Source organism: Hippocampus guttulatus, chromosome 19 (genome assembly GCF_054856545.1).
Source record: "Hippocampus guttulatus isolate MCC_2025c chromosome 19, RoL_Hgut_1.0, whole genome shotgun sequence".
NCBI lineage: Eukaryota > Metazoa > Chordata > Actinopteri > Syngnathiformes > Syngnathidae > Hippocampus > Hippocampus guttulatus.
In genome coordinates, this window is record NC_141279.1 from 1,773,656 (window position 1) to 1,796,973 (window position 23,318).

At 41.1% G+C, this 23,318-nt stretch overlaps 1 protein-coding gene and 1 long non-coding RNA gene across 3 annotated transcripts in view; one reads left to right on the top strand and one right to left on the bottom strand.

Annotated features, from left to right (window-relative positions):
• The window catches only part of jmjd1cb (jumonji domain containing 1Cb), a 79,893-nt gene that overhangs the window by 28,942 nt on the left and 27,633 nt on the right, over nt 1-23,318 (bottom strand). Inside the window, exons 2-3 of one of the 2 annotated variants that reach the window (XM_086138230.1) lie at nt 18,981-19,178; nt 3,859-3,972 (exon numbers count right to left, since the gene is read on the bottom strand). In XM_086138230.1, coding sequence (XP_085994356.1) covers nt 3,859-3,972; nt 18,981-19,178 — 312 coding nt within the window. Of the gene's footprint in view, nt 1-3,858; nt 3,973-9,686; nt 9,949-18,980; nt 19,179-23,318 lie in introns of those variants that run through there. The other variant, XM_086138231.1, reaches the window with a different exon arrangement.
• Nucleotides 14,385-22,333, top strand: LOC147189511 (uncharacterized). The gene is made up of 3 exons (XR_015103980.1): nt 14,385-14,525; nt 21,680-21,816; nt 22,002-22,333. It is a non-coding gene; the product is annotated as an uncharacterized LOC147189511 (long non-coding RNA).

A 23,318-nucleotide genomic window follows, 5' to 3' on the forward strand; every position in this document is an offset into this window, starting at 1 on the left:
AAGTAGGCCACCGCGTTTCTTCCAAGAAAAACAAAGCTGCATTTGAAAGACAATGGGCCTAATTTACAAAAGGTTTGCATGTGCAGAAACAGCTGCAAACTTGATTGCGTACGCAAATGGATGTGAAAGCAACCAGGACTATGTTTGCCCAACTCAGAAAATTGCCGTGCAGCTGGAGATACAAATTTAATGATTTTCTCTTGCGCAATGAGATTTCGCAAAACGGAGTCAAATTGCGCTGGCTGATTTAGCGTCTTTAACCCTTTCATGCACCCTGCAAACCGTTAGCATGAGAAGCTGTCCACTGTGTTAACCGCGGTGGCTGAAAGGGTTAAATAGCGGGCAAACAAGCATTTAAAGCGAAACCCTACTTAAACCGCTTGTTGTGTTTTCACCATTGATAATAGCGCCACACGGTGTTCGCCGTCGCATCTAAAATGAAATGTGTCCATGTCGAACCTCGGAACAAAAGCAAGTTTTTGCATGCGGTATTTTCTTCTCGGTGTAAAATACAGCCATACAATGATGTAGTTTGGAGCGGATCGGTTCCTGGCACGCAACCAACGCAGTTGTGAATGGACCCGGGGCCCATGTAAATAGAGTGGTACCTCTACTGACGAACCCGAACGTCTCTTCATAAAAAAATGTTCAAGTTATGAAACACCTCAACAGGAAAATACTGCCTCTTCTTGCAAATCACATTTCAAGTTACAAAAGGTAAAAATACAGTGTGGGCTGCTACTCACAGCTCTAGCTCTGAGTTTCCTGAACGCAACATTCTTATAGCTGCTCTGCCATTGGCTACTACTGAGCATCATCCTGGTATCCGATTGGCTCAGAGGGACCTCTGCTGTACGTGTCTATGTGTGTAGATAGATATGTGTCAATGCAGCGTCCTCGTCTATCGCCCCTCGGGCCATGTGGCGTTCGGATAGTTTTACGTAAATGTGAATCACCCAGAAAAAGTGTTCACCAGTCTGCGGATCGTTCACTATGCTGATGTTTGCCTTGGACATTTTCGAAGCGTTGTTAAAAGCCAACAAAAGCAAACGTCCTTGGATTCATTTTTATTCTTTATTTGTTTTTCTTTTTTTTACATTATGCACAACTCTCATTTATTGTGCAATAATCTAATTGTAACATGTATTTGTTACATATTTTGATGCATGTTTATACTTTAGGAAACATTTATGTCCGAATGTTGGGGGGCTTGGAACGGATTAGGGCATTTACATGGAAAACGCGTCTCTACTTACAACATTTTCTTGTTAAGAAATGTCTTCCAGAACCAATTAATTTCATAAGTAGCCATAACAAGGCTTCAATATGCACTATGAAACATGTTGGTTGAAAGTTGGCCTCCTTTTCTAATGTTTTTGACAATCCTGGTGGGTTACACATCTCCAGTTTTGGAGAGAGCGCCAGGAGAGTGTGCGGGGATACGGAAAAAAAAAAATCTTTGGACTTCCTTTAATCAGTTGCACATGCTTCAACTGTGTTAAACAAACATGTTATTTGATTATATAACAGCCTGTTCTACCAGATAAGATATAATGGCGTAATGAATACAATGAATGCATTTTATTGTTGAGTGTTGCAGTTCAATCCGTTGTAATGAGCATGTCAAGCAAAGTGCTCAAATGTACGAGCTCATAAACGCACCATTTGTGGGCGAAGTGACATCACAACGACAGTAGCAACTTCTGCCGGCAAAAAAACGACGACATAAAGATAAAACAATCGGCAAATATCGGCTATTTGTCAGATTATTTTGACCAATGTTTAAAGGGCAGAAAAAATTGGCTAACTTAATCGGCTGACTGATTAAGGGCCCTTATTTTTGAAACAACAGATTTGGCCTGATCATTCTGATATTTTTGGAAGAGGGAGAACATTCTGTCTCCTCGAAGTAATCGCAGTTTTCAAAATAAAATAATTATTTTCAATGCAGTTACTAAAACATTCGTTTGATGGCTCGAGTTGGAGCGTGAAACGTAGTATTCATATTTGTATTATTTGCCTTTGAAAATATGGAATCATTCGGAATAGGCAGTCAGCGATCGTTTCCAGTTTCCTATTGCCGCTTTTTCAACATTTTACTGTTCAGTTAATGTGCTGCAAACAAAACAACCGTGTACTTTATGGGGTTGTGTGCCACTTTCACTCTTCTCTGACTCACAGTATACTATTTTGTGTATACAACACAGTTCTCACAGTAAAGCTACCGGTAGTTATAGCTTAAAGTGTCAAACTATATTTATACGGATTAAAGTATGCCAGTGTTTGCAACTAAAGTGGAGTGTGTTCAAATCCAGTGGCAACGCAGTGGAAGTGTTCAAGTGGCTTGAAGACTGTTCCTCTGTTTCAGTAAATGAATGATCTGCATTCACGCATTAACAGATGACTGCTCAACTTGAAGCTTGAGCAGTTCGTCCCTGAGCGACAAGACGACGACGCAAAACAAATCCTCTGGACTCTCAAGGTTTACTGATGAGGAGAGCCCATGCGGTATCATGTTGAAGTTTGTTCAGATGTTACACATTGACTTTTATTGCTAACATTGTTGCCCTCAGTGTACTGACAAAGTGAAAACAGCTGTTTGGGAAAGAGGAAAAAAAATATCATGCGTATGCTGGGGTCTGTTTTTCAAATTGTGTGTGTGTGTGTGTGTGTGTGTGTGTGTGTGTGTGCGCGCGCGTGCGTGCCTGGTTAAATTATTGAGTCAGCAGTAAGGGTTTGTATCCTCTACTGCCATTTGCTCACTCTCACATCAAATACATGTACACATTCACACACGCACGCATGCACGCAAGCACACACGCACCGACTCTCCTCTTGCTAAATCACTGCTGCCCACTCCACAGAGCTGCCGATTCTGGAGACCTTTGAACCCCTCAGAGCTGTAAAAACAGTCCTTCTCTTACTCACACTCGCTGTCACACACACACAAACACACACACAGTAATGAAACTGTGGCCACTCCTCTCTCTGTTTTTCCAGTTGGTCAGGAAGACTGGAGCGAGGAATTATGAGGGAGGGGGTTGGAGGGGGGGGGGGCTACAATCTGTTTGGCATAAACTGTACAATGAAGTCACTGTTGAAGGGGTCAACCCGGCCTGCTGCTTAAATGTGTGAGCCTGAATGTGTCAGGAAGAGAGTAAAAATCCCACTTTCCTTTATTTTGGATTGCTGTAGTGATTGCTTATGGGGACTGACTGAAAGTGTAGCATTATGCATTACATAATTTATATATTATCAGCATTGCCATATTTCTCAGATGAAAATTTCTACTTTTTTTTCGCAGTGGTCCTGCTAGTCATACGACACTGGTACCTCGACGTACGAAAGTCTCTTCGAATGAATTTTTTTTATGTTACATTGCTCCATGTACAGCACTTTGTATGCAGCGATGGCTGTTTGAAAGTTCCCTATAAATACAGTTGACTTGACTTGACTTGACCATCATTTTTATTCTTTGTTTTTTTACATTATGCACAACTCTCATTCATTGTGCATTTATCTAATTGTAACAAGGATTTGTTCCATATTTAGATGCATTTTTATGCTTTAGAAAACATTTATGTCTGAATTGGAGGGGGGGGGGGGGGGGGGCTTGGAACGGATTAGGGCATTTACATGAAAAACATGTCTCTACTTACATCATTTCTAGTCAATAAATTTCTTCCAGAACCAATTAATTTCGTAAGTAGAGGTACCACTGTATAATATAATACTGATAATAATAATAATAATAATAAAACAGAATTAAAATAATAGCTGTCTTGGTCACTTCCTCTTGGAGTCATGCCAACACACCATGACAACACAGTCATGAATTGTCTAGTGATTATTATTTACCTGGTATGGTTGGTAGGCTGAATGGTCAGATAGGAAATCCAGATGCCGGTCTAGTAGGAACTCCACCGCTGTTACTGATGACAACAGGCTCTTACCCACCACCGGCTTAAACGCCTGCCCAGGAAGGAAAAAATAGAAAACACAACTTGGTCAACGATTAGACAACAATGAGGGCAACCAAGATGACTCGAATAGTCGCAACAATGACAATTAAAGATGATTTGTTTAGTTGTGTATTTATTTATTTGGCGCTTTGTTTTCTATTGAACCTGTCTTGCCTCCTGCTTCTCCCGCTGGCTGTATGCCTGTCTACGACGTACATGCACAGTCGTGGTTATACGGGTCACCCGTGAAGTAAACAGAAGCATTGTGGGTAAGGTCATAGCTAATGCGTATTCGCTACATAGTCCGAAGGTTTGGGTGCATTTCACCCAATACAAAATAGCTTGCAAACCTCTTTGACAACACGGCTTTGATAAACGAGCATCTAAAAAGGAAGCACGTTGTGGCTGGTAGCTGATTTCATTTCTGCGAAGTGACTGTCCTGTCTGGAAGCATAGGCAACCATGTGTGGTTGACGTAACATGGAACACTGTTTGGTACGTTATTGGTACATATTGTAGCGTCTACTATGGATTATGAAGGCCTGAGTCAGTGAACCGACGTCTACCAACAACCAAAACGCCGGTGGTTATCATCAAACAGCATGAACACACACATACAACCTCAGTGGCACTCATGACCACACGTAGATTGATAGATTTAAAAACTCAGATGTAGCAGTACCCAGAGTAAAACAACATGACCTATTTGCCACAAGCCCTTAACGGCAGCGCAATAAAACAAAACATACCTAGTTTGTTCCAATACACAGTCCTTGAAAAAAAAAAAAACAGTACGTGTTTATTTTAGTATTCTTTCGCAGAGTGCATCTTAATTATCTGCTATTTTTTTGTCCATACCTTGAAGAATTCAAGCTGTAAGCTAATGACGGTTATATAAGAGCAGCTGCGTGCTGCTGCGATATGGCGCCAACTTCATATGATCCACTTCTTATTGTACGAATGTGAACTGTTGTTGATCAGTCGGACTGGCAAAATAATCATTTGTGGCAACCCTCGCAACTAAGTAGCATTATTATGAGAACGAGAAAGTCATTGTAGACTCAATGTCACCTTTGAATCATATGAAATAGACACAGCCTTAATAGAAATTGCATCACCCCCCACCCCCCACCGCCCAAAAAAACAAGAGGAGCACAAATGGAGACATGAACAGTCACAGCAAGACGAAGGTGAGATGGGAAGAGGGAGCTCCAGAGTGATGAATAAATGAATGAAAAGAGGAAGTCTGACAGTTCAAAGGCAGTATACTCCACTTTGATGCTGCATACTTAATACACACAATCCATCAATCAGAAAGAACACAGCACCAACATCTCCATTTTATCTTCACAGCTACACTGTAAATGGTGACGTGCACATCCATTATTGATGACAAGTAAACCAAACTCAGTTTCAACAACTAGTAACAAACCCTAATTTTAAATCAATAAGTGATAATTTGGGGTCAGAAACCATACATTGTATTGTAATCGAGTTCATTTAAATGTTGTTTATGTTCAATGTTCTGTGAAGCGCTTTATCACAGCTGCAACTGTTGTGAAACCACTATATAAACAAAGATGTATTGTATTGTTTCATGGACCAGTGCGCTGTGTTCTCATGGACAGCATTTTTGTTCGGCACCGACCCCCCCACCCTCAAAAAAAATAATTAATAAATGAATAATAAAATAAAATTAAATCCAACGGCCGCAACAATGGAAGTACCACAAGTCAACAACAGCAGTTTTGGGCAATGCAAGATTTCTTATGTTTAGTACACTAATTTGGTGACTTACATATTTTTTCTTTTGCAAACTGTTGTATTTGTCTTGAATACTATGTGCTTGATAGGGCTGAGTGTTCAATGAAATTGAAATTGATATTACCGTGAAAGACGTGGACATGTTAACTAGCAATTGCGTGATGTGATAGTGATATGGTTGGTTGAACTTGGGGGAGGTGTCGTTTGTGCCACCATTAGCGAACGGTGAACTTCCAGTGCGCAATATTTACCAGCTGTCCTCACTAGTCGCAATATTTTAAGAATGGCGCAAAAGCGAATGGATTGATGGACAGACAAAGTAGGCGCTTCTACGTGTTTTTGAGGACGAAGACATCCAACTTTAAATTGGCAACACGGAACGACCATTATTACCGCCAAGCTAGGCGAGCTAAACACTTATCACGCGGCTCAACAGGGCAGTTGAAGCTACAAAGCTAAAACAAGACTTGTCAAAAGGTCATGGATCACAACGGCCGAAGTAGAAATTACTGTAGCGTGAACAACTAACTAGTTGCCAAGGATTCTGATACAGCGCTGCTGGAATAGACGAAGGTAAACAGGAAAATACTCACTTTAATACTATAATATTGTTATTCCGTTTGTTCCCTGTTGTAGCAACTGGCAGCAGCCTCCAGTATTTGTGTGAGTGTTTTTTTTTTACTACACCGCATTGAAAACGTTTACCTATTTAAAGTCTCACCACGTAAGTATTCATAAATAGGACAGAGGATTTATTTACAGAGAATATATTTGTTTTTGTAAGCCTCTGTAATATTCAGTAAACTTTCCCTGGGGGGGGAAAAAAAAAATGAAGCGGTGCATGTTGAATAAATTGCACCTTGTGACATCACAAAGTGAGCATCCGAGCTTTTTCTTGGTTCTTGGTGCGTAGAGAGGCGGAATGAGCAGGAATGCTCCACCAAGATGAGTGAATGGAAAAAAAAACCCCCACCACTTTGGGGGTGTTTTTAGTGAGGAACTAGCATTTTAACATGGCGGAAATATGGGGGGGAAAAAGGTTGATTTAGCATGATGAGGGTCTTCAAACATTTCATATTTGCAGCGATATATTCAGTTGCTCATTTGAGATCGTTCTATCCCATTACATCACTTAGGAGGAGCACTGTTGTTTATGTGAAGGCTGGACACTATTCAACTTGTGAGTATGTGTAGCGAGGGTGGCTGTTGCTATGATTTTATGGTTACATAACAAGGTCAGTCTGTCATGAAGCGATGAGGAACACGACTGCTGTGACCCCGCCTTCATACACCCCATGGGAGGCAGACATGCTGGTTGTTTGTGTGTATGTGCGCGCGCGTGTGTGTGTGTGTGTCTGCGACTCTATTTCTGTCTGTCAACAGATATTTCTAGTCTACAGTTTACTCGGTAGCCCAGGGAGTTAATATGTTACAGTATTTTGTGGAGCAGTAGTCTGAAAGTCATGTATTCTTGATAACATTGATTTATTTCCAGTTCATCAATTGTATTTTGGGAACTTTGCAACACGGATGTATGTTTTCATGAAACAATGTTTCAACATGTGGTTCAATGAAATAATGATCCCACTTTATGAAACTTAGTTTCACATAAACCTTAACTCACTCACTCACTCACTCACCTGTTTTCAGTACCGTATTTATATGTCGGCGAGAAAACCAATTTTGAGGTTGAAGTGAACGTCGGTGCTAAGTGCACTCTACTCAACAACCCACACATATGATTCATCGTTTCCTCAGTTCTCCATTATTATTACTGTGCATTTGAAACTGAATCTGGTTAAAGTAACTGGTGTGGATGGAGATGATATATTTAGTTTTTTGGGAGGCAGTCTTGTTTTAACGCAGCAACATCACAAGAGGATCTGAGGTCATTTGCAAGCAAACAGGAAACACCCCTGAGAGACGCGACATGAAAGTAGCTCATGTTCAGGATGTAGACAGTCACGATGTAAAAACCATATAGACATTTGTCTTTGGTCGTTGTTCAGAATTGCAGTTTTTCCTTTCCGATGTAAAAAAAGAATTATAATAATGTAGTTGGCGTGTGGCAGACAGGAGAGAGAACTGAATTAATGGGCACTCTATGTGGGTCACATTAAAACAGCTGCTTTCCATGACACACACATGCACAGGTTGTACTGTAATCTTCTTATTGCTCTGATACTAAATAACCAGAGATGTCAAAACACAGCTGCTCTGTCTTTCACGGACACAAGAGGAACTCAATGCACACATTAAACACGGTAATGCACATGCTACGTGGTTCACACGAGGTGGTCAGAAAGGAGAGAATTTAAATACGCCAAAAAGATGATGATTTGTATGAAACTAAATACGAGCAACCGCTCGAGGTGATGTCAAGGCCGCCGAATAGTGAGCGCTGTGGCGGAACTCACAGAGTGCGGGGTTCTGCCGTAAGATTCCTCGAGTGGCCGGGTTTCGAGTCAAAATATGAATCGCAGTTACACGATGTGAAGACATCGCAAATTATAGCAAATCAAAATGCAAGGAACCTTTTGCACAGGCGAAAAAATCCATTTTACAGGTTGTGAGTGAACGAGCCACCAGCTGCCCACCGCGCAACCCCAAGAGACCGAAATACAGTTTATACAGTGCACATGATTTACAACAATACTTAACCGTGTTTATGATGTTATATGTCACTGTGAATGAAATCGTGAAGCTTGTGCTAAAAATAGATGCGAGCGACATACAAACTGCGCCGGTTACATTCAAATGAATGGGAGCAAGCCCCGCTTTTCAATATATCCCCATTTTCTTATCTTTATTCTCACCCACGTCCTCTTTCTGTAACAACCTGCTTCTTCCTTGACTGACACGCCATCTTTTGTGCGAAAGTGATAAGGTCGACATATAGTATGAGGAGCCTCAGCATGCGATAGAGGCTTGCACAATTCACAACCAAAGGAGTCCTTGTATGAAATTGCCCATTGTGCTAGGGTGAGCGGCCAATGATCATTTTTTCACCAATGTCGGTCCTAGTCGGATTCGGATGACCTTATTATGCTTTTAAAATAACCGCCGTTACATAAAAACAAAACAATAGCTTCAACCCTCCCAACGTGGAAAGACGAGACAAAGTACCTGCATGTTCATATCCGAATGAACATTTTATTTGATTTGAACATGAAGCCACACATGCGGATATGAACGCTTGTTTTCCCATTATCATGCTATAAAATAGAACAGATATACCTATTAACTCATTCACTCCCATACACGTTTTTGAACGTCTTTTCAGACTTGGTCCAGAATTGGCTGGTACTGAATGATATGTTTAGCATCCAGAAGTCCCAAAAGCAGCATCGACCAAAAATGTACTAATTAACTGAAAAATTAACTCATCAGTGACACACATTCTGGGAAGAACAATACGGGGACAAGCAAGTATCTGGCCTATGCAGCTGTGATCCATTCAGCAATGACATGAGATGACTTGGCTTAGAACTGTAGCGACTCACTATAGGATCTGTTGATGATCACAAACCATGACGATGATGTTCATTAACTCTCATCTTAATAGAGCGCACATGATTTGGATCAGCACAGTATGTATATTTGTATGGATGTCTTTTTTTTTTTTTTAACATCTTGTGAGGGGATATTTGGGGTGGGACACGAGTCAATTCATGAAGCTTCCGAATTAAATTTGAGTCACACTTCCACAGAAAATCCCCTTTTTATACAGCTTCAGCGTATCTTACTGCGGCGATGCACACACAAAAATAAAACAAACTCCCATTACGGTTATTTCATAATTTCGCCATAGAGAGCTTTTACTAAATGGAACGCCAATACTAAAAAGTCTATCCTTGGAAACCATTTACTTGAATCCATTATTCTATGACATGGTTTAAATTCCATTGACTTCAAAGAAGACTGCGATCTACAGCAAAGGAACAAAAGCTAGCAGATTACCTCTCTCCTTCGTCTTCAAACAACATCAAGAAGCAATGGCTGTGAAGAAAGAACCTTGGAAAAAGACCAAAGCTTTCCCACGAAGCAAAAGAGAGAAGCAGAAACACAAGACGGGGGTGATGAGGGTATAAAAAGCAGAGGAAGAAAAGAAATGTGGTTTCCTCTTATGGTTGGAAAAAAAAAAGACAGATGGCCGAGAGGGAGAGAAAGCGATGCAGAGGACAAGCTATAGAGCCGACATTTTAACGGCTGTTGATGCATGGAGCAAGAGAGGGAATGAGAGAGAGAGAGAGGGAGGGACCCAAGCAAGGTTTGGCCAACAACGCACACTTCCCCTCTGCTGGCTCACTCTCTTACTCACCACCTTCTATAACTCTGTCTCTCTTTCACTACTTTGTGCCACTGCCTCAGAGTTCTATCGTTCATCCTTCACGACTCCAATTTCTACATTCATCGATTTATCCACCTTATTCCTAAGCGCTCTGATGTCGAAACAATTATGGGCGCGACTTCCCGTAAGACATCGGATTGAGCCATTTGCTACATCGGCTTTGGGAGCCCAGAACGCTTCATTTGAACGTTTTTGTTTCCTTTTATTAATGATCATAAACCACCGTAGCATTTAATTCATTCAATCCCAGCCATTTTCACTGGAGCAACCCCGTCAATCCCAGCGTTTTACTGGATTTTGACTGATCTTGCAAGGCCCACAGAATATTTGGTTCTAACGCTATATAAACATGGAGCCTACCAAAATAAAGTTTGGACTCTCTGCTTTCAGCAGAAAAAAAAACATTCTTTTTTAAAATATTTTTAATCTTTTTCCATTCTTCAGCAATTGGCATTACAAAATGGCAAAACTTCATGGAAATGGCGATTCCTGGGCAAAAAAAAACGGAGAAAAAGACTTTTTTGTAAAAGCATGCATTTCAAGCACGTGAGGCACCACTGCCACCTACGGGTCGCCTTTTTACATGATTTACAATGCAAACAGCTTATTCTCATTCACAGATTGCATCAGACCCTCCTCCTCTCTATGACGCAAAAAAAAAAAAGACTTAGTCGTACAAGTACGTCCTTGGTAGGCGGGGCCTAATTTTAAAAAGACGTACAAGTACGTCTTGTGGAATGAAAGAGTAAAAAATGCACGCCTCGCACAGCTTGGGAATTTGTTGGCGGGTGTGGTAACAACCCGAAAAAGTTGAGCCTGTGTTGACGAAGAGCAATGTTTTGAACACCTCAGACTTTTGTCGTCTGAACATGACATTTCTTTTCAAACCCACAGCAAACGCTCAAATTTGTATGAAGTCATCATCCAAACATCAACGAGACCAGGTCAAATTGCCAGTGCCTGGGAGAAAGAATCATTTTGTGCTGTCCTTGCCGGCATAAAGGTAAGCTATAATTAAACCTGCACACACAGATCGGCGGGAGATTACACTAGCAGGGCTCCATCTGCTCAGGGGGGTTACAAGAAGAGACAGAGCACATGGCTTGGTGTAGGAGGTGGGGTGTTGTCATCGTCACTGACCCACTTTCGACAAAACTATCATATTGGTCTCATCTCGATCTCAGTAACTCATGAGCAAGGCACTCGTGGTTCGGACTGGCTCAGCCCATCTGTGTTTGTATTCCACCAGATACTTCAATGGAACACAATGAAGCGTTAAGTAAGTGTTGCCATAGAAACTTAAATGACAGAGAGTAGATTCATAGAGGCAGCTTTCAGTGAGAAAAAAAAAGCTACAGACGAACGGCACATGCATTTGAACACTGTTGTTCTCTCGATACCAATCACTGAGCCAGTGACCAGATGACGATGTCTGCTGATACATACTTGTGAGTGTGTTAGTGTCATATTCCGCATGTTGCTAGGTAACATGGTCTGTAGATACCACGGAAACGCCAAAAGAAAAGACTCCCTCTTTATTTTTTTTTTGTCATCCTTTTTCCGACTAATTCTCTCGGAAAAAACACAGATGTCAGACCACATCTGATGAATAAAAAGATATATTAAGTGTGGCACAGTTCATGTAACAGAAAACCCATGTGACATTTTGATTCAATTGACTGAATTCAGCCATTGACGAGGTGTTATTTTACACTCATTATTGAAGATAGTTCCATTCAAAATGAGATAAGGCATCCATCTAATTCTGCACGTACGATTAAAATGTGCCATGAATACTGTCTGGTACCATCTTACCAATTTCACGTAAATTCCAAATAGATGATCTGACGGTCCTATAGTAGTTGTGACCAACTGTAAATTTAGCAATGATGGAAGCACGATTAAAATAAAGATTTACACGTTTTGGTACATTTCTATCATAAATATCTCAGAGGATGTATAAGACTCCTTATTGCTGCTAGACAAAAAATAATAATACATCTCTGAAACTTTTTAACTTTACGTCCCCTTCCAAAAATACCTGTTTTGTGAAGATTGACGAATTACTTCTTGTGATATAAGGTTTCAAAGGAAGGCGACCACGCCTCTTTTTGCTCAAAATGTCAAATTCGGCAGGCCATGGCTCCCAAACTTCTGCTCGGATTGATCTCAAATTTGAGAATTTGTGTTGTGCCGTCACTATCGAAAAGTACACGAAGTTTCATTCAAATCTAATTCGGCTTGGTTAAACTCACGGGGTGATTTGGCATGGAACGCCCTGTCGACATTCTGAGTGCAAACCACAGTTACCCACTCTAAGGACTCTAATTCCTCTCTTCCCTCCACTGCAGTGGTTCTTAATCTTGTTAGAGGTACTGAACCCAACCAGTTCATATGCACGTTCGCCGAACACTTCATTAGTGAAAAATAAAAATGCGATTTTTTACTAATTCAAGACATTAAAAAAAATAATTTATTAAAAACAGAAAAACATAAATAAATATAGATGGCATAAGTATAGTTATTTTTTTTAATCGTAGGACGTACTGTCACGACAGTCACACGGTCACTACTGAGCGAACGAAATTTCCCAAAGGACCGATTGGACAAGCAATGTCATGTGAACATCTGCAGCCAGTGATGGCCAGGCGGGCATGTCATAACTAATTGACATGTTGAGTCGGGTGTGTCTTAACCTCGATGGCAGTGGCTCCGTCGAACCGCGGAAACCAATTCACCGAACGAACGCCTTGGGTTTGATCGAACCCAGGTTAAAAACCACTGCTCCACTGTGCAGTAAATAAAATTGTTCCGAACATGAGTACCAGCCTTGGCATTAAATAGTTGCAAGAAACGTTACAAAAGTTACGAAATACAGCCACGATATCTCTAAGTTGGCAACAGCGAAGACTGCTATAGTTCGCTTGCACTGCTGGCACGTGCACGGCAAAATAAAAGCGGTGCATACTTAATCTTGACTTCATTTAGATTGGAAGGGAGACGGTGGATGGGCCAGACGTGGCCCGCAAGCCAGGATGCAAGTCCTCATTTGAGAACAACACAAAATTGTTATATGGACCTCTGATTATGTTTGTGTTGTTGAAGAGCCTTTAGGATTACGGTACTACTGTTTTACTTCGTGTGCTTCTGCAGCAAGAAAAGAGTGTCACCAATCATGTACCTATACTTGAATTACAGCAATACAGAATCATATAATAAAGCATGATCAAAACACTCCTTCCCAGTCTCTTTTCTTTTTTAACACTGTTCCGTGCCCTTGGGTGTTGTCTGGTCATTGGAATTCACATTGTGTCACTGATGGGAGTCTGCACTGAGCTACTCTAATGACTTAACCCACTGCTCAATGCTTGCAGAGAAATGATGTAATATGTGGATCAGAAATGTAATCTCTCTTCTTCCCCCCCAACCCCTCCTCTCTCTCTTTCTCTCTCTCTATGGGAGGGGGGAATGGAGGATACCTATGAAAGGAAGATGGAGTGGCACACATAGCTGTTACTCTGAGCTACCAAGCTGGGTGCAAGGTGTGCACATTACCTAGTCTGCTGCAGAGTACGCTGGAGCATCCACTCAGCGACTTGTTAAGGCTCTCACAATCATACTCTCTGAACTCAAAAAGTCCAAAAATGACTGGGCAGAGGAGGCAGAACAAGGGCGCTTTAAGGGGAGCTTTTGGCTCTGTCTCTAAAGACAATACACAGTGTGAGGGGAAAACAAGGGTCCAAGGGTTGACTGCAGTGAGCGTCAAGGGGACGTCTGTGTCGCTGCTCCAACACTTGGAAGTGTTCTGGGTTTAAAGGAGGGAGGAAAAAAAAAAAACATTGAAAGGTGGCCCTCAGCTGCAACATTGTTGAAATGTCTTGCAGCCCAATCAACTGTGCCTTTAGCAATCAAAGATAGTGTTTCAAGTTATTAAGCACAACTATAAAAAAGTAGTTGAAAAAAAGTCAGTCCAATATTTTTGTCATTATAAAACCAAAAAAAAAAAACCCCCCAAGGAATATCTATGTTTTTTTTTTGCTGAACAACTCTCTCCATTGAAACTGATTCTCTGGATAGTTGCTATCTGCACATCATTTGAGCATGCAAGATTTGCTTCCCTTAGCAGTTGTTTGGCTGTATACTGCCACGTCTCCTCAAGTTTGAAGACTGCGAATTTTCAAAAGGGTTGGGATCAGTCAATACCTTCTTCAACCACCAGGCTGCAAGTTTTTCGCTACTAGCTAGCTACAAGCTATGGAAACTTTGAGACTGAGAGTCTTGTCCATTCTCCTTTGAAAATTGCTTCGTCAAAATGGATGAAGAGCATCTGTCAGTGGCAGATTCTAAATAGGATTTACAGAGGGAGTAAAATTTGACTGGGCCCTTCTGGCTCGTTCAACCATTCCATTTGTAGCTCTGGCTGCATGTTTAGTGTCATTGTCCAGCTGGTAAGTGAACCTCAATCTTCGTTTTTTGCCGACTCAAACAGGTTTTCGGCCAAGGTTGCTCTGTATTTGGCTCGACCCAGCTTCCAATTCACTAACTGGGACCTGCTTCCTTGTCCCTGGTAAAGAAAAGCGTCTGGACAGCATGATGCCGCCTTTTCATAATTCAAAGTAGGGATCGTATGTTCACTGTGTAAGCAGGGTGGATTTTTTTCCTCCACATAAAACGTCTTGCGTATAAAGCCAAAACCTTTATTTTTGTATCATCTGACCAGACTGGCTTTATGAGACTTAAAGCGCTTTACAGAATAGCTGTGTTTACATGCAGATGAACTGTATTCACAAATTCTGACCTAAAGACAATTGGTTGCACTTGATCTTATTTAGGGAGAATCAGAGTAAAGTGGCTTTGAACAGAGTAAGTGGCTTTCATTTTGGAAATGAAAGCCACTTATTTTCTTTCCACTTTGTGTCGGTCTATTACATGGAATCCCAATAAAAATGATTTATATTTCTGGTTGCACCATGATAAAACGGGGACAGTAATTATTCAATTAAAATCCATGACTAATGCACTACCATTTGTGTGATATCAGAATGCTGGATCACATTCTGTATGTCAAGGGCTGTTCTCAAAGGGGAAGTGTTATCAGGTTTGTGTGCGTTTCAGTGAAAGCGTATGTTGGTGGATAATGTGTCGACACGGGCCACATGTTACACGCTGACTGAATAGAGGAACAAACTGGTGAGCAAAAGTCAACGTGCAAGTAGGAAGGCTGAGTCATTGTGTTTGAGTGTGTGCCAGTGAGAAAGAGAGAGAGAGAGAGAAAAAAAAATTCAAGGATTTATGTGATGAAGTAACTTTAAAAAAAATGAACTATTTCCTGATCGGAATACATTCGTCAACGGGGGTGACAGATGTGAAGATTTTTTTTCCAGCTTGAAATACATTCGTCAACATGGAAGTGGGACAGAGAGACGTTTTCCACATTGAAAATAGGGCTGCCACAAACGATTAATTTGATGATCAATGAGTCAGCCACATTTTTTTCCGATTCGTGGACTGATTGGATCATATGTAAATCATAGCTTATCACCCCAGCAAGCAGCTGCTCCTATATAATGTGATAGTGAATCTTCAACCTTATGTATTACAGCAGTAGTTTGGGATACCTTTTATTTAACATGTTCGATATGGATATTCCATGTTAAATGTTATATAAATCATAACACTTAAAAGATGAATTTTATTAGTCTTTTCAATCTGTTTCCTGCGCAGTCAATATTGCCTTCACATCAATATACCTGTCACTAAAAATCTATATTTAGATTTGCAATAAAAGAAAATCTGTTTGCGTTGAACCACTTCAGAATTTTCTGAAACCCATTCTCCACGACTTGTGGTACATCATTAATATTTTTCCAAATACAAAATAGAGTGGTATCATCTGCAAATAAAATCCATTTCAACAATTTAGAAACAGTTACAATGTCATTGACATAAAGAAGGAAAAATTACTGGTCCCAGAACCTTTCTTTGAGGTACCCCACAAGTTATATAGCAGTATTTGGATTGTTTGTTGTCGATATCAACAAATGACTCTTGACCCATTTATGAGCAACACCTCTTATACCATATTTATATAATTTGCTCAGTAATATTTCATGGTCTATAATAGAAGTGATTATTGAATTAGTTAAAACAAGAGTTACAGGTTTGGATTTTGCAATTGAAGGAATTGAAATAAACTTTTAAGTCTTTGTTAACGCAGAAAGCAACTGCACTCCATGTCAGTCTTTTGGCAGGAAATCCCCACAAGAGTAATTTCCTCTTCCAACACACACACACACACACACACACACACACACACACACACATGGTAGAGAAGTGAATGGGGAGGTGTGTGCACTCTCGTGAAGACTACAATTATAAAGTCTATTAAAAGGAAAGCAGTAGTGAAGCTGCTCTACACAAGTGCTGTTCTCTGGTCAGCTGTTTTTGGGTATCAGCATTTGTATTTTTGAAGCTTCAGTAGGTGGGTCTATTCCAAACATGACACTGTTTGTGTGTTGAAAAAAATGTGATGGACAAAACAAATGTAATGAATGTATAAAAGTAGAATGTCAGTTAACAAAACTTGGATCAGCACCAATTGGAAACCTTTATTAAACCATTGGCCTGTAAATGCCCCAATTCTGTCACGATGATTCATGTGATGTTGGAATTAGTAAAGGAGTCATGGCATCATCCTGCTCAATAAACAAACAGACGGCAAAGAAAACTTGTATGTACAGTGAATCGGGTGACTATCAACACACTCCAGAAAAAAAGAATAAAAGATCACACAAAATCTTAAATTTAACCATATCTGATTTCTGATTAAGTGCCTTTATGCAATTATTTTTTTTCAGTGACTTGGAGAAAAGCATTTGACCATGTCCTTCAAGGAGATATTTACAAGCCTTTTTTTCTTTTGAGGAAAATTTCTATCTATTGCTGTTGGTGTTCGATTTTGATTTGCTGTTGCTATGGCAATAGCAGCAATGTAGCAGTGATCAGACGAACGAGGGAAGAAATGCGAGTGGAGGAGTCAGGCAAAACCAACCATAAAAAACTGTAAAAACCAAGTCAATCTTTTGTTGTCTATTTCTGAAAATGTGAGCAAGCAGTACTGCATTTTAATAACACGCTCCTGTTTTTCATAGTCTACAGTATACGATAAGCGTACTTTATTGATTTTTGAGTAAAAGTTGTAATTCTGAGGAGTTGTTCCATTACACTGAGATAAACTGAACTGCATCCTTAGAAAACAACCCCCCACCCCACAAAAAAACAATTCAAGATTTTTGTTGTACCGTACTTTAGAGACTGTGGGCCACTACTTTCCCACGCTTTGAAGACTAAGGCTTTTAATGTGACATGGTTTATTAATCTTTTCAACAACTTGTAGATTTACTCTACAGTCGACCCTGCCCTAGCAAAATTAATTTAAAACCTGTCATGTTTATAACGTCTCCTCTGATATAATTTTTCTAAAAATGTTAAAAAATGCATGAACGTTGGCTGTCAATCAGCTGGCCAGAGCTTTTGCTCAAACTATTGTTATCTTGGTTCAACAACTGTAAACACGTCTTACTTTCCAACTGCACGTTCCTCGTTTCACGTTGTGCTCCCGCTAAAGTCCAGGTGCCCACAGACTGCAATAATTATTTTGTTGTACATGTATATGGTGTGTTCAATTTTACCTGGCCTGGATGCTGTACGTATTTGGCCCTATCTACGCAACTGACGTGGCGAGAATAGCTCACTTCACATTGGGTACAACCGTAGTATAAATGTTATTTTCCTTTAGCAACAGTTTAGTGCATTTGAGGACAAAAACTGAGCTACTTTCCACGAGAGTTGAAACAAACAATCCGCCTGCCAGCTGGCATCTGTGATTGGGCTGAATGTGCGTGGCCGGAAGTCACGTAACTTACAGAGTGATGGAAGCAATTTTGAAATATTAAAATTATGTATGTGTTATTAATGTTCGATATTTTTTGTGTTAGTGTATAGTACACCCTAAGCATCCTATCCATTACCTTTAACCTTTAACCTACTCTGACCTGCATCACCTGAAGTTGTGAGTTGTCAGCAGTCTGAAATTGCAGCTGTTGCGATATACCTTTTTTTTCCCTTCTTTTAATTCATTCTCATTCCAAGCTTCTGCAATTCGCCGATGGCACTAGCAAAAAATGGGAATCTGGAGCGCGAGGAGAAGCATTTTAAAACGGTACACGTGAGCTACGATAGTGATGTTTATGCAGTTAACACGCCGAAAAAGTGCTTCCGTGTCAGGTCTCGGCTAAGGTAGACAGCGATTACTCTTGCATCGACCTTATTTTTCTGTTTCGTGCGTGCGTATGGGCGTGTGAGCATGGGTGCACGCGCGCGTGCGCGTATAAGCGTGCACGTGCGGTAACGGGGCAATCGGAGGGGGAAATGGCTGTATGAAAGGTGAGATATTTGGTTCAAAAAGGTTGAGCACCCCTCGTCAAATATTTATATATACTGCAACTTATTTTTACTACTTTTATCGCATGAGAGAAACTGATGAGAGTTTTCAAGCAAAACACATACAAGCTGTAAAAAGATTCTTGCTCAGTCCGATAAAACACCAACATCAACACACTGAGCTTGCAATCATGCCATCAACAGACCACACTCACGCGGCTCCACGAAACAAATGTAAAGCCTGATACAGCAAGGCTGCCACTTTCCAAGACAACTGCGAACAATGAAGATCAATAATGCTCACGGAAATGCAAATACTGTAATACAATTTAAAATCATCCTTCAAAGTCTGAAGATATGCTAAAGCGGTTAAATATGCAGAGCCGGGGGGAGCTTTGCTCACAATGCTGACTGTTGTGGTGGCTGTGTCATTTTCTATAAATAGCAAACAAAGTTCTTACCAGGGCAGGCCACTGTGTGTGTTTCGCCTTGATTCCCTGCAGCAGGCCACCTACTCCTCCACCTGCTCCTGCTCCTCCTGCTCCTTCCTTCCTCTTGGCCCAGACCAGCTGGTGCTCGAGTAGAAACAGCTGGAAATCATCATAGACCTTCACCCACTCTCTTTTCTCCCATTCCTGGTCATCAAATTCCACGTATACCTGCAGTACACAACACAAATAGAGCCAACATCACAAATAAATCCGAGAACATTTGCAATCCTCAATGGCAACATCAATGTAGCAGCGACACGACTTCAATTACATTCATCCTGGTCAAAGGGTTTTGAAATACACGATGGGTGGATGATGGGAGAAATACAAAATATGGTGACTTTGAGAGAGAAAAAAATGATTGACAGAAATAGGAGAAATAAAAAATGCATTTGCATCATGATAATAATTATTAATGGCGGCCAGCGGCATATCATAGCAAGGTTACCCTTATTTAAGCCAATGGCAGAATGACTCGGTCCAGTCCAACTAAACATTATTTATAGTTTGATATACAGTAGAACATGGGTTAAAAAATGCTCCTGTTCATTCCCAAATGGTTCGAGAACTAAATATTGCTTCAGTTCGCCAACAGTCACGGCATCCATGGAAGACAGTTGCGAAGAACCTTGGCTTTCGCAGAAAAATAAATTCTCGTGTAAAACAAAGCACCCTCCCACACAGCAAAAAAAAAAAAAAAAATAGAAAAAAGACCATTGTAGCTTTAGCGTATCTTCAGCACATGACTTCAACCCCTTTTAACAATTTGCGACTCAGCCCATTCCATCATAAAATTGTGGATGGTGATGTACCTCCAAAATGCAAATATGGACGGCAAACATTGCATCCTGAAAAGACATACAAGGCAGAAAATATCCTTGGATTTCCAAATTCAATAGATAAAGTGAGGTGTTCCTTTGCTAACAAATAAAAATAAAAAGCCTTTTTTTTCATTGACTTAATGCAATGCAAAAAATAAATAAATACAATTCAGTGGTCTTAACTAAATATTTCGGGGTTCTGTCATCAGTGGTTTTCTGTAATAAAACCCAGATTATCTCAGAAATGAAGAGAATTCTTGATTGTCAAAACTGTTCACTGTGAATCGCTTTGACGATTGTGGAAAATTCACAAAGGGAAAAAACTGCATGTCTAATAATTTGGCACACATTGTATATGTTCATTTTCAGTTCCTTCAGGTGTAATGGATCTGGGGACTATTGTCCAGTGTGTCTTGTACATCGTCTGTCTGGAACAGGTGTTCTTAACCATGTTAGAGGTACTGAACCCAACCAGTTCATTTGCACATTCATCGAACCCTTCATGAGCGAAAAATAAAAAAATATATGTATTTTTATAAATTCAACACGTAAAAAATGCATTTATTAAAAACTGAAAAAGAATTAAGAACATTTCTAGACATCACTAGTAGCTGTTTTAACTGTGCACAAAATGAACCGCGCATGACGTACTTTCACGACAGTCACACTTTGACAACTGGGCGAACGAAATTTCCCGCAGCACTGATTGGACAAGCAATGTAATGCGATCATCTGCAGCCAGCGATGGCCAGGCGGGCATGTCATAAATAATTGACATGTTGAGTCGGGCGTGTTCTAACCTCCATGGCAGAGGCTGCGTCGAACCCCTGAGACCGATTCACCGAAGCCCTAGGGTTCGATCGAACCCAGGTTAAGAACCACTGGTCTGGAGTCTTTAAAACGTATTCAGTACCAGCCAATTCTGGACCAAGTCTGAAGAGACGTTTAAAAACGTCTTTGGGAGTGAATGAGTTAAGCATGCACAAGCCATCGGCTCCTCATTGTAAAGTCACGCTGTGTTCTTTCATTCCCTGGCCTATATAACTCCCTGCTCGCATCCATAGGCAGCGTGAGCGCATGAAACAGAGATCAGCGGGTGCATCTCTCCTCAGTCACCCTCCCCCCACCCCCTTCCTCCGCTGTATGGCACGACTGCAGTCAAACGAGTAATCACACTTAAGCCAGCAGACAGCAGCTACGTCAGTCTGTCCTTTGTTTACTGTTCCTCTCTGCCTCTCCTTGTTTGTTATTACCTCCATCTATCCTTCAGCTCTTCCATTTCTGGGCATTGCACACTGCATCTCCATCTCCTTGGAATACTGATGTGATCAATTATCGGTATTCCCTTTATGCTGCAGTATCGTAGTCAATGCCTGCTTAATATGTGGAATAATTGTTTGCGTCTCTGGGCCCTTCAGTTTTCTTTCTTTCTTTTTTTTTTAATGAATGAAATGAAGATGAGGATACAGGAAAATAGTATGCAAGGTGGGCGACACACAAAGTGTATCCATTGTATGTATGTACCTGTATGTGCTCAAGCATATTTTTTCTTAAATTAAAAAGGCCAAAAATATTGTGACTGAATTTCCAGAAGACAAAGAAAGAGAGTGATACGACAATGGTGCCCTGCAATATATTGTGCAGAAAGAAGCACTAAGAAACAATCTAAATTATTGCATAAATTATCATTATTGCATTCTCTCTCTCTCTCTCTCTCTCTCTCCATCACACCGTGCAGGCGTAAAAGCAAAGGCGCATAGTGTCCTAGTGGGAGTGGACGGGGTTGTCCAGCTTGGATGGCAGCTTAGCCATCATCCTCCTGATCCCCGCTGTGTCTCTTAAATCCAGGGTGCAGCCCAGGACAGAGGTGGCTCCCTTCACCTGTTTGTCCATCCTCTTTTTTGTCACAAGCAGATCAGCTGCCTGCCTAGCAGACTGCAACCGCCAAGTCACCTAAGAATGTGGAAATCACCCGACCAAAGAAGGTACTGGTACTATGAAAAAGGGAAAAAAAACACGCACACAAAAAAAAACAATACACTATGTATAGCTGCACTATTACTAGGGTTGGGCATCAATAATCAATAATCGTGTAAAACTGAAATCAACGTTACGGTTCCCCCGGACTTGTCAAATTTTTAAAATGTCGGCGCTACATTTTGATTCCTAGTGAGCCGTGTGGAAGAAGCACGAATGAAGAAGGACCGCGCAGCAGCTCCCGCTGCTGGAACTGCGGTGCGGGGTGCACCGCAGTTCGCGGCAGGCGCACACGGGCCACAGCGGCGACTGCATGTGCGCCGGGCTCTTCCCGTGGACAGGGTGCAGTCCCATCCCCGTCACCGGGGCCAAGGGGCAGCAGCTCGGCAGAGGCCCGGGGGACGGCTAAGGTCGGTCAGTGGCGTTGCGCTCCCCGCTGGAAGCCGGTGAACACGAACTTGGATTGTCCAAAAAGAAATGTGTGCAGTATGCAACAACACCAACATTAAAGTCACATTCTCCTGCTCAGTCTAGCACGTGTCTTGAAATATGATTGAGCAAAGGAGGTTGCAATTCAAGTGATGATAAGACATCTCTGGACTGTGTTTGTTGCTTTTTTTGGGGGGGGGGCTAAACACAAATGTAAATGGAGAGCTAATATTTAGCTGAACGCAGACAGCATATACATGTAAGCATGCATGCCAAAAAAAAGCACTGTAAAGTAATATACAGTATGTCATGAAGTGGGTTATGTGTGTTTTATCGTTATGAGTTGCCGCTGAGGGGTTGTGGCAAACATGTTACTGTGAGTGCTCCTAATTCCAAGTTTATGAATGCATCACTATGTTTGCGAGTGTGGGAACCCGGGAGTGAGTGTGTGTGAGAGAGAGAGAGAGAGAGAGAGAGCATGTGCACTTTCTGTGTTTCGGCATCACTGCAGCCATATACTAGCTGTGTTTTGTTGGAAAGAAGTGCAAATTTAATGACTGTCTCCTGAGATCGCCCTCGGTATTGTTTTCAAAAATATCTATATTTATATCTATATTTAGTATAGCCAAGCAGCAAGCCTTGATGTAAGCTGTATAAAGTTACCCCTGCCACAACTCCTCATTAAACACCAAATAGCGAAAAGTACTGCTACCTACATTTGACTTAAATTGTCACACTTGACAGACATTTTGAACATATTAAAAATAAAGCAAACAAATCAATGTTAGCTTCTCCAACTGTCCGAAGTCACCCCTGGGATGGTTCGGGTAAAATGCACCTGACTGTCCCAGGTAAGTGTGCCCTGCGATTGACTGGTCACCAATTCAGGGTGTCTGTTTACTGCCCGAAGACAGCTGGAATAGACTCCAGCACGCCCGCGACCCTCGTGAGGATAATCGGTTTATAAAATGGATGAATGGATTCATAAAATGACCTTACCAAATGTGTGGACATGTGTGCGCGCGCACCCACAGTTCTGTCTGACATGCACATATGCACATTAGTTCAAGTCCTGCTGTGC